At 50.4% G+C, this 12,203-nt stretch overlaps 1 protein-coding gene across 1 annotated transcript in view; it reads right to left on the bottom strand.

Moving 5' to 3' along the window:
* The window catches only part of DOCK2 (dedicator of cytokinesis 2), a 392,475-nt gene extending 381,621 nt beyond the window's left edge, over positions 1–10,854 (bottom strand). The window contains exon 1 of the mRNA XM_075996281.1: positions 10,728–10,854. Within this exon, the coding sequence (XP_075852396.1) occupies positions 10,728–10,770 (43 nt within the window). The 5' untranslated portion in view covers positions 10,771–10,854. The remainder of the gene's footprint in view (positions 1–10,727) is intronic.
* Positions 10,855–12,203: the final 1,349 nt, after the last annotated feature.

The raw sequence follows: 12,203 nt of genomic DNA, 5'->3' as shown, positions 1-12,203 counted from the left end.
CACCGTCATTTGGACACGCTCCAGTTTGCTGGTGTCCTCCCTTGGCAGACTCTACTCCCTGTCTTCCAGCCCCAGAGGTCTGCTTGGGGCTCTGCCCATGGGGCTGGACAGAGCAGTGCAGGTGACAGAAGGAAGCCGTGCACAGAATGCACTAGCTGCTGGGCGCTGGCAGATCTGGGGTGTTGTCAGGTACTTGGGGGTGACTGTGTCTTGTTCTCTGACAGTCTCCTCCCGGCTTTCCTCAGGAATCTCTTCCTTCACCCCCAATGTCAGGCAAGAAGGTGCCATCGGTTGGCTTAAGATGCCTCGGACGGATCTTGAAACTGGGAATTCAACGTGAAAGTCTATATTCGATCCGAGGACTCTCTGATTATGAAAATGAAAGTAACTGACTTGGCCATTTAATTTATAGTTGTATTTCTGCCTTTGCACAGGGGCCTCTTAAGGCTCCATTTGGAGCAGAGCAGACTGTACTGACAAAGGAAGTGGCTTTGCATTTGAATACCCAATTCTGTTAGGTTTTCTAGATGACTAACAGGAAACTTCAAACCAAAATGCCACCCTGCTAGGTTTGATTGCTTATCTGTGACCCTCAGTTTGTTTCTGACCAGTGTGAGAGGGGCCGAACCACGCCCAAGTTCCAAATGAGGGATGGAAATGGCAGAAAAGCAAGAGGAAGAAATCATAGCCTGCCTCACCCTGGCAACTGTCTGCCCACAGAAGATAGAGGAGTGGGGGAGCCTGCCCGCAGCCCCTCGGGCTGTCCGCTGTCCCCACAAATACCCGCCCCAGCCTCCCCTTCGTACAAGGTCTCCATGCAAATCTACCATGTGTGCGAGGAACTGTTCTGGGTACTGGGGTTACAGTGATAGACGAGGCAGATAAAATCTCTAGCACTTTACCTATACCAGACCGTCTAATCTTCACAGTAACCCTCCAAGGTATTATCCTCCATGCAACATATAAGAAACTCAAAGAGAGATTAAGGAACTTGCACATGGCCACACAGCCAGAAAATGGTAGAAAGTGGATTCAAACTCAGACCACAGTCCAAAGTCCCTGCTCCCCTGACCAGCCCACTGCTGATATCACACCCAATTTCACATACACTGCACGTATGCCCTGCCTTTTCCTCCAGCTTCAGTGAGGTTGGAGACTGAGTCTGTCTTGTTGACCACTGAATTTCCAGTGCCTGTACCACAAGAAAAGTGCAATCAATATCTACCGAACTCTTAATAAATACTTGTTGGACTGAAGGAAAATGAAGGAAAATGAATGAACACGAGGGGCAGGGGGGTATGTCCCTTCTTCTGGCTATACTCTTTCTTGCATTTCTCGACATTGCTCTAAGAGATGCTAAGCCAGCACAGCTGCCAAGCGCAAATGCAGCCATCAAGTGCCCTGTGACCCTTCCAGATGGATTCGCACCTCTTCTGGGCCCTGCCATTTGCTGACACATTTGAAAACAAAAGCTTCAGCCAACACCAAGTGTTAATAGAGTTTGGACAAGTGGCTGTATCAGAGGAACAAAAACAACAATGGAGAAACAGAATGTAATTGCCTGAGGCTCACTTTTCGGGTCCCTGAGTCTCCAGTCCAGGGGGCGGGGACCTTTGGCAGGTCCACTTTGGACTCCAGTGAAACGCGATCATTGAAATGCACAAGCAGTGTGCCTGAAGTCTCTGAACAGTGTTGACAGCCTCAGCACGGAGGCAACGTCCTGACGCGGCATCAGGGACGGTGGACGCCACGGCCCAGCAGAAGCCTCTGGCAGCAGCTCCCTAGCTCAAACCCGGGTGCAAGTTAGCTGCAAAGGTGGCAGAAGGAGCACAGCCGGAGGGATCCCAGGAGGAAGAGATGTTCCTCCAGCAACCAGGACACAGCGGAGGCATCACGAGAACAGCCAGCCCCCCTCTGCTGAGCACTTTTCACATCCCAGACGCTATTCCCCGGGCTTCCACACAGCCACCTGTTTAATCCTCACCACGGTTCTTGGGGTGGGTATAATTATTATCATCTCTGCTTCACAGATGAGGACACTGAGGCAGTGTAAGATCCCAGGGTGACCCAGCGAGGAAAGAGCCGAGCCAGGATGTCCCCGCAGGTGGGTGGGCTCCGGAGTGCATGCCCTGAGCCACCGCACCACGCTGCCCCTCGCCGCTGGGGATGGATCTAGCACCCGCACGGTGCCGGGTGCTTTAGGCCCCTTATGGGATCGTGATAACAGCCTCATGGGATGCATATTATTGTGCTCAGTTTCTAGTGAGGCAAGGTGACATGCCCAGCCAACAAGAGGAGAGTTGAGATTCCAATGAGTTCTCTAAAACAGTAATTCTCAACTGAGGGTGGATTTGCCCTACTGGAGACGTTTGTCAATGTCTGGAGGCATTTTTGTTTGTCCCAACCTGAAGGGGAGGGAGGGGAGAGTAGGTTCTACCAGTATTTAGTGGGGAGAGGCCAGAGATGCCACTAAACATCCTACAGTACACAGGACAGCACCATAACAAAGAATTACGTGACCCACAATGTCGGTAGTGCCAAGGTTAATGACTTCTGCTCTGAAACCCCCTGCTGGAATCTCACTCTCCCCTTCCAGTACTCCCGTGGGCACACGCACACACATCTCACACACTCCTGCACTGACACACGCACACGCTCACACACGCACTACAGAGTTGGAAGAGAGGCTTTATGACAAAATCGGCCCCCAGTGCAGAGTGTCTAACACTCTCATGGCTCCTGCAGGTCAGAAAAGTGGAGTGAGAGGGGTGGCTCCTGCTCTCCTGGAGCTTCCTTGCAACTTAGTTGAAGAGACAAAATAAACACACAAGAAACAAGGAGCGTCTCAAAAAAACAAAAACAAAAAACAAAAAAACAGCGGGCTAAACTGCAAGCCACAGCAACTGTGGGCTGTCAGAGGGCACAAGCGGCCCCATGAAGGAAGTGAGACTGGAGGGCGAGGGAGGGGCAGAGGGCGGGCTAGGGAAGGCTGGAGAGAGCCCCTGAGCAGGTGGGAGGGGTCTGGGGGGGGCAAGGAGGGAGGGGAAGTCCGCTTGATGGGCGAGGGATGGAGGGCAGGGCCACCTTCATGGAATCCCAGGCTGAGAACTGGCAGGTACAGTGGCCAGCTGCAGGGGTCCAGTGTCTGGAGAAGAGGTCAGGAGCACTCCACCGGTCGCTGCAGTGCTCTCTCAGGACCCCACCTCCTGACAGGGAAGGCGTGGGGTAGGACAATGAAGGCAAGGTGGGGAGACTCAGGCCATCTGAACCTTATGAGGCCACCAGAACTTGAGAAACCTCCCAGCCCTCCTCTCCCTCCACCCCTTCCCCTGCCCACACATCCATCCATCCACCCATCCATCCAATCAACAACTATCCCTGCACCCATCCATCCATCTACCTCTCAATCTGCCTATGCATCCATGCTGTCCACTTATCAACTATCAATTCACCTATTCATCTATCCAACCAACAACTACTAGCTGTGCACCTGCTCTGTGCTGGGCACTCTGTGCTGGAGAAGTGTCAGAGACACAGTCCTGCCATCATGGACCTTATATTTCATGGAAGAGCCCAGATAATCCAACATGAGGCTGCAATGAAACAGGATGGTAGAAACAGGTTGCATTTCAATGAGACCTCAAAGGTCTCTTGGCCTCAATTTCCTCATCTGGAAATAAAGATAAGAGTACCAGGCTCTCGGGGTGTCTGTGAGGGTTAAACATGATAACACAAGAGCTTTGTAAATGAACTATGCTATAAAACAGTGAGACAATGATATTACGTTTGACAATGTTGATGAAAACTTAGATCAAGGTTTTAACTAGGAAAGTCCTATATGCAGTTTCCATTCTTCCAGCTGTTCAGACCAAAACCCTTGGAGTCATCACTGACTCCTCTGTTTCTCTCATGCCCACATCCAGTCCAGGAGGAAAATCCCACGTACTCAATTTACAACACAGACTTCCAGAATCTCAGCACATCTTGCCATCCCCACTGCTCCCCCCCAGTGTGAGCCTGGGTTATTGCAGCAGCTGCCTAACTAGCCTCCCTGCTTCCACATTTAATTGCTCTTTATTAGTCACCATAAATCTGCTAGAGTAAATCCTTTTTAAACATAAGACAGGTTGCTCTACAATTCTACTCCAAACTCTGCAATGCCCCATTCAGAGCAAAGCCGAAGTCCTCATCATACCTAAAAGGCGCTACTCAATGTGACCATCCCCCAGAGAGGCCACTCCCTCCTATTCTGCCCTTGCTCACTCTACTCCAGCCACGCTGGGCTCCCACACGGCAGCGAGGCTTCCTCCTCAGGACCTCTCGTTGGCCATTCACCCCACTTGGAATGTTCTTTCCGAAGACAACTCCCTTACTGCCACCACAAGTGAGGCAAGCAGCAAATCCCACTTGCTGGGCAAACTCTTGGGGTTCCGCTGGCACTGGGATGCCCCTCCGCTGCAGCCTACATGCCAGGCAGGGTATCTCTAGGCCCAGCGTTGCCACCAACTAATGCCACCCAACAAGCTCCCACTGATCTTCTGCTCCGTTCACACCTTGTGCTGCGTCCTGGGGCACCCATGCAAGTCACACTGTCCACCTATGTCTCCTTGCACCAGTCTCATTTAGGCTGTGACTCACAATGCCAGGTGTGGTCAGGGGAACTCCGAGTGCCCTGGAGCAATGGCCAGAGAGGTCTCTGGAAAGTGTCCACACTGTTGGTCACCCCCTTCTCGCCCTTGTTTCTGCCACTGTGACTTTAAAGCAATGAGGAAGCTGACCTGGTAGGGGCAGGGAGACAAGGGATGACTTTTTCCAAGGAGAACTAAAAACGGAATAAGACTAAAGCAGCCCACAAACTCAGCCTGACTGTTTTTCAATTCACAGCAATTAAAGGAAGTGGGAAAAAGGGAGAAAGTGCCCATTAAAGGGAACATTTGTTGTGTCTGTACCCAGATTCCTCTGCAGTTGCCTGATCATAAGCATTATCGTTCCTCATTTGCAAAACATATGCTGCGGAGCACAGACTGTGGCACCCATGTGTAATTGACTATTAAATTAAAGGCCTGTAAGCTTTAAAAAAAAACCAACAAATCCAAAGGTCCAGAAATTAGCAGAACATTATGGTGACTACATTTCCTGTCTCAAAATACAGCAGCAATATAAGGATGCTGATCTCAGGAGGAAGCAGAGCTTAGAAAACACAATCTGTCATTAAGGTTCATTCAAACACAAACATTATGGTTGGGGGCAAGATGTCCCCCAACTAATGAGGCTCCCATATACCCAGGGAGTAGACAATCTCCTTACATGGATCAACCAGCCAGCCCCGCAGGCACTCCTAAACAACCCAAGCTGCTGAAGCATCAGAAAGTAGAAGGCCCTGGCACATAAGAACTGGTGGTAGGAAGGAATTAGATTTCTAACTCATGTGTTTTTGTTGCACCAGACTAATTTCTAGGGACCAGCACAAAAATACAATGTGCCGCTGTAGCAAAGACACGTGTTAAGATTCCTCCAAGCCTTTCTTTTGGGGTTCTTTTCCCCATTCTGCAGAGGCCTCCTCAGGTCATCTGATTTAAGACCCCTCCCTGCAATATTTTCATTCAACGCTTCCCTATTACAATAGCACATATGACAATTTGTAATTATAGGTTTACTCATTTATTCACCAAGTTCTTGTTCATCTTCCCTACTAGGCTATCAGCCCCAAAAGGGTAGGGACCATACTGGCCTAATTCAAGTAATCTCAGTGACGAGTGCAGTACCTGGCATTGTAAACACAGCAAATATTTAAGAAATAAATGAAGAATGAATGAGTGAACAAATAAACAAGTTAGTGAGTGAATGGTGTTTTCTATCCTTTTTTCTTAACTGTTGCCTTTGGCAACAAGAGCAGTAGAACTGGTCCCCCTGTAGTGGAGTTTCCCCCTGGATATGTGTGGGATGCATATTCCACTCATGCCTCCTACTCAAGGATTCAGTCCCTTGAACAGCTCCTGCTAGACGAGTAACAAGCCACGTGACGCACGAACCCACAGCCATAGTGGATTGGACCAGGCAGGGGCAGCACCCTGACCAGAGTTGGGCCCATCCTTAGGCTGATGGTGACCTCTGACTTGGGCGGTCTTTCTTAAAAAGATGAATCAAGCCACCACTCCAAATCTTCTCTTGGGACTTTGAACAAATATACACAACAGAGAGAAAACTCAGTGGATGCTTGAACGGCAGGGCCATGCAGAGAGGGGTGGGTGGCACGCTAGGCCGTCATTATGGTGTTACAGAATATCCAAGTTAAGAAGGAGCAATCGAATCAGAGGGAGTTGGTGAGAACAGAAAGGAGGACAGAGCTGACAACCCTGGACTGGAGGGTGACTATGGATCCTTCCATACCCCCCAACCAAGACGGGGAAAAGATCCCTTCTCTGCTTTTGCAGAGCCTGTTATGGTTTGAATTGTCCTTCCTCCTACCTCAGAGAAGCTTGGTAGCCATGAGAAGAGAGGCAGAGGTTTCCAGGGCCGTGTTAGCTCACACCCTTGTGGAGGCTTGGCTGCTCCTGTTTCCTGGATTTTCATGTGATTCCTCTGACCTTTAAAACACACCACTTCCCCCGCCCTCACATGTGCACACACCACACACATTTTAATTGAACTGATTTGAATGGAGTTTGTTCCTTGTAACAAGAGCAAAGGACTCAGCTTACGTGCATTGCCCATTCCAAATCCGTCAGTCTCTGCATGGACCAGCTCTGTCCAGGGTCCTGGGCTGCAGTAACAGCACCCACATCCCTGGATCAGGGAGTAGTTGTGGATTCTTCTATACTCCCCAACCAAGATGTGGAAAAGATCCCTTCTCTGCTTTTGCAGAGCCTGTTATGGTTTGAATTGTGCCTCCTCCCACCCTCCAAAAAAGGGGAGATTATTAGTGTCCTAACTCCCAGTACCTCAAAATGTGATCTTATTTGGAGACAGAGTCTTTACAAAGGTAATAAAGTTAAAATGAGGTCATTAGGGTGGGCTGACATGCACACAATGAGAATGCATGTGAAGATGGAGGCAGAGATCAGACCGGTATGTCTGTAAGCTAAAGAATGCCAGAGACTGCCAGCAAGACCAGACTCTTCTTCCCAGACTTCACAGGGACCAACAAATACTTCCCAACACCACACAACATTGCAACACCATAACTGGGGGCAAGAGAACATCTGAGCGTAGGGACCAAAATACACCACCCCAAATGCACCACTTTGGCATAAGGATTATTTTGAGTTGGAGGCAAATAAGAATCCACAGATACAGAAAGAAGACTTCCCAGACTTTCCTTTATCTGACTAGAAGCAGAAACTTCTAAGAAATAAGGACTGCCATAAATCTCTCCCAGCTAAGTTTTATGGCCATAAAGAAGACAGAAAATCAGCTCCAAGACAGACCTACACAAATAGCCCTTATCTTCCTTGAGTTTCCTCCATATATTTGCCTTCCCACAGTTTGCTGCCCATGGAAGCCTCAAACCCTTTCCTTTGTCAGTTCTCTAAACCTCTATTGTTCCTTTGCTAAGATTCTATCGCAGCCTGAGTTTAAAACACTCCTTTGAGTTACTCATCTCTGTGTGCTCCATGTAGAAGTTCAATGAACATGCTAACAACTTCTGTTTGTTTTTCTCTTGTTCATCTGTCTTTTGTGGGTCTAATTTGCAGGGCCCCAGCCAGAGAACCTAAGTTGGGTAATGCAAAGAAATTTGTTCCTTCCCTATAAGCATAACTGAAGTCCCACACAGATCTGCCTGGCAGGCCCAGTGTCCAGGTAAATAAACCTGTCTCAGGACTCCTGTGTTAAAGCCCTCTTTCTAGTCCCTAAATACCATGCCAGATACCACAAATTATCTGTTGTGGACTTGTGTCCCTCCTAAAATGTTGAAGTCCCAACCCCCAGTACCTCAGAGTGTAACTGTGGTTAAAGATAAGTGCATATTTGGAGATAAAGAGGCGATTAAGTTAAAATGAGTCCTTTAGGGTGGGGTCCTAATCCAATATGACTAGTGTCCTAATAAGAAGAGGAAGAGCCACCAGGGTGTGCCTGCACAGAGGGACGATGATGTGAAGAGGCAGCAAGACAGTCATCTGCAAATCTAGGAAAAAGAGAAACCAATCCCGCTGGCCTTCTTGGACTTCTAGCCTCTAGAACCGTGAGGATATAATTTCTGTTGTTTAAGCCGCCCAGTCTGTGGTATTTTGTTATGGCAGCCTTGGAAAACTAATACATCATCTCCAATATCCTTCCTTAGGAATAGAACTCCTCATTTTTAGCTGGGTCCATGGCTGTCTATGTTACAAACTAGCCTCCCTTGCAGCTATGTTCAGTCATATGATTATGTTTTAGCCAATAGGATGTAGTAAGAAATATCAAGTGTGCCTTCATTTAAGTATCTTTAAAGGGAAAAGCCGCGATCTTCTTATTCCCTTCACCCTTCTCGCTAGCTGGAAGGTGGACCTGATGGCTGAAGCTTAAGCAGCCAGTGCGGTACAGGAGGCAAGAAGCCACACGCCAAGGAAGCAGTGGAAGACACAGAATGAGCCACTCTTCCACCTCTTCACAGACCACTTCTGGGCTTTCTGTGTGAGACAGAAATAAACTTGTAGCTTAGTTAAATCACTATCTTGGAGGGTTTTTGTCACTCATAATCACATTTAATACTAACTGATACTATTAGTTTCTCTTTCTCCCTAGTCCTTTTCAGCCCTTTCTTCTCCCCTCAAGGAGAAAGCTCTCTTCACTGACAAAAGCCTCAGGCAGAGAGGATTAATCACGTAAAGGGCAAAGGGCAATGTTGTTTATAAATGGCCTCTTGCCAGATTAACTAACCAGGCAGCCAGTTGTAGACAGGTAAAACTGTTACCCACGTCCCTTCTACCCACGTCCCTTCTACTCTACGCACAATCCCTGTCCCTCTAGTTAATGATACTAACTTCTTACAGGCGACACTCCTCAAAACCTCCAGCGCTCACAGAAGGAAATCCAAACTTGCTAGTTTGGCACTCAAAGCCCTTCATATTCTGGCCATAATCTACCTCTTCCATGTTCTTTTTCAATACAAAGAATACTAAAACCAAAACAGACTATTCATTGTTTGACCCACATGCAACATGCTTTCCAGCTTCCTGCCTTTACCCGCGATGTCTCCCTTCTGGATGCCTTCCCGGTGCAGTGCAAACGGCCTAGGGTCTGGAGACAACTGAATGTAAGGCCCAGCTCCATTACTTCCAAGTTGTGTGAACTCTGGGACTTGATTTCCTCATCTATAAAATGGGAATAATAATACACTGCCTCACATGGATGGTTCTGAAGTCAGACAAAGACACTGCATGAGATGGACCTGGTAAACCATAAAATACTACAGTCTCACAAGGCACGGCTGTCCTGAACTTGGCATGAGGGTAGTTACTCGGTGTCTCTCTTGGTTCCACAACTGCTAGGTAAGCCCCTTGACCTCAGCCACTAATTCTCAGCGAGCCAGCACACTAAGTGCTTTACACACGTCACCCCTCTCAATCCTCATGACAGTCTCATGAGGCCTGTGCTATCAGTATATTCGCACTTCATAGACCAAGAAACAGGCCCAGATTTGAACTCGGTTCTGACTTCACAGCCCAAGCTTCTAACCTTCCACATACTTCCTCAAGAGCATCGGCTGTACCCCTCCTGGCTTTGGAAACCCGCCCCCCAGGATATGAATTACTATTTGTTCTCTGGATGGGGACCATTCATACTAAAGTGCCCCACAGCATCTCGAGCCCAGTCAGTGAATGGACGCTGTTCTCTCCAGAGCCGCGACTCTCAAACAGCGGCCTGCGGACGCCCTGCCTCTAATCACGCCTGGCGCCTGGGCTGTCGCAGTCTCGCCCGCCAACTCCATCTCTAGGGCGGTGTCTGGTGTCTGCCTGTGCAGCAAGCTCCGGGGGGATTTTTACATTGACACTCAAGTTTGAAAACCACAGCGAGTCTACCGGGATTGCGCCACTGATGCCACTTGGAGGAAAGAGTCGCGGCACCTGCCGCCTCCCTTCCGCCAGCCACCACTTCCGCCGGCGGGAGGCAGAGGCCTCTGGGAGCTTAGGTGGCTGCAGCTGACAGGACTGGCTTCTTGGCTGGTTGCTCCCGGATAACCTGGCGGGAGGGTCTCTGGGGTCCAGGGAAGGGTCCCACCTTCCAGCCCCAGGCCCCAACTTTGACTGGCTCTGGATGTTCTGCCACAGCCGGGTCACCCGACCCAGGAAGGACAGGCAGGGGAGATGGCGGACGGGCGTCCTGTGGAGCGGGGGGCAGGCGGGCACGGCGGCCGGCGAGGCTGAGGCGGAGGACACAGTGGGGCTCCCTCTGTGAGGCCCGGCCGTCGGTGGGGCGGTGGAGTCCACGCCTTGGAACGCGTGCCCAGCAGGCAGCCCGGGTGCCAAGCCCTTGGCCTGACCCCGTCTCCGCCACGCTGAAGGTTTCCAAGAGGGGGCGGCCCGCGACAGGCGGGAGGGCGAGGGCCCCGAGGCCGGGCGCAGCCTGCCGGCGGGTGCCCACCTTCCTCTCGCTGCCGCCCTCTCCCGCCCGGGCCGCCCAATGCAGGCCGCGGGGCCGCTGCGCCCTCTGACCCGCGCCCGCGCCGCCAGGAGCCGCAGCATCTTCTGCGGGCGGCCCTCCCGCCACCTGTCCTCCTCCCGGCCGCGGACCCGGCCAGCACCTACCCACGCCGTGCCGCTCCTTGTCCGCTTTGCGCCAGGGGGCCATGGCTGGGCCGGGGCGCGCGTCCTCGCGTGGGGAAGCCGGCAGGGGGTGGCTGGGCGCAGTGCCGGGCCCCACTTCCTTCCTCTTTTCGAACTCCCTCTCAGGGCCCGCCCTCCCCGGGCGCCCCGCTCCCTCCTGCTCCCCCTCCTGTTGGGCCGGGCACGCTAGAAAGCCAGTGGCTAGGACGCCCTCCCCTCAAAACTTGGAGGCCACCCCCGACTTGTCTCCGGCCCAGGCGAGCGGGCAGAGGCCAGGCAGGTACCCAGAGGACCACGGCAAGTGCAGCGAGTGGCCCTGAGCCCTGAGCCTAGTGACTGAGCAGACCGTCCTCCCAACTCCCCTAAGCCTCAGCTTTGGGGTCAGAGCTGGGCTCGAACCCAGACCAGGACGAATGACTTCATTTTTCTGAGCTTCAGTTTTCTCATCTGTAAAGTGAGAGACTAGTACCTACTTCATAGGATTATTGTGAGCATCAGAGAAGACAAGGTACACAGCAGGTGGCATATAAGGGTTCAATATTTACCTAGAGGGGGGTCATCTGTAGTTTTTATCTTTTTGGTGCCACAGACCCATTGGAAAATCTGACGAAAGCTGGAGAAACTCTCCTCTGAAAATACACAGGCCCAGTATTTACCAACAGCACCAGGAGGTCAAGGGTGCTCTAACAGCCGGCAGCAGTGGACCCTAGGAAAGAGTCCTAGAGGTAGGCCAAGGGACACATTTCCCCACAAAATCTCATTTTTGTTCTTGAAACAGATTCTATCCAGAAACGATGTATTTTTGATCCACAGTGATAAGGCTGAATTTGAGTCTTCCTGAATTTTCTGTCTTTATTCATAACTCTCACTACCCCTTTCTGCCTTACCCTAGAGAGTCATTAAGATAGATTAGGCAATATCACAGCCGACAGGCAGCAAAAAATTTATTAATTTTGTTTTCTCTGAAGTTATTGTCTTTTCAGTTTTCGAGCAGCATAAATCAGGTGGTGTCTTTTACAGGGACACCAGAGGACCAGAGCCAGGAGCATATGTATGTGTATAAAGACATTTGTTGGCGGGGCTCAGAGACTTGTGCCTGTAATCCTAGCATTTTGGGAGACCAAGGCAAGAGGATTGCTTGAGCCCAGGAGTTCAAGACCAACCTGGGCAACATAGTGAGACCCCCATCTCTAAAAAAAAAAAAAGAGAGAGAGAGAGAGATTGATTGATTGCAAGGAATTGGCTTATGTGATTGGGAGGCAGGCTATGCAAGACTGGAATCCTTAGACCAGGCAGTCAAGAAGGGCAGGATGGAAATACTCAGGCAGGCAGGAGCTGTCCGCACACAGAATTTCTTCTTTTCAAGGAACCTCAGTTCTACTCTTAAGGCATGTGTACTGATTGGATCAGGCCTACCCAGAATACTGAGGATAATCTACTTAAGAGCAACCACTGTAG

This window comes from Microcebus murinus, chromosome 21 (assembly GCF_040939455.1).
Source record: "Microcebus murinus isolate Inina chromosome 21, M.murinus_Inina_mat1.0, whole genome shotgun sequence".
NCBI lineage: Eukaryota > Metazoa > Chordata > Mammalia > Primates > Cheirogaleidae > Microcebus > Microcebus murinus.
This window is presented reverse-complemented; position numbering and strand designations above follow the sequence as displayed.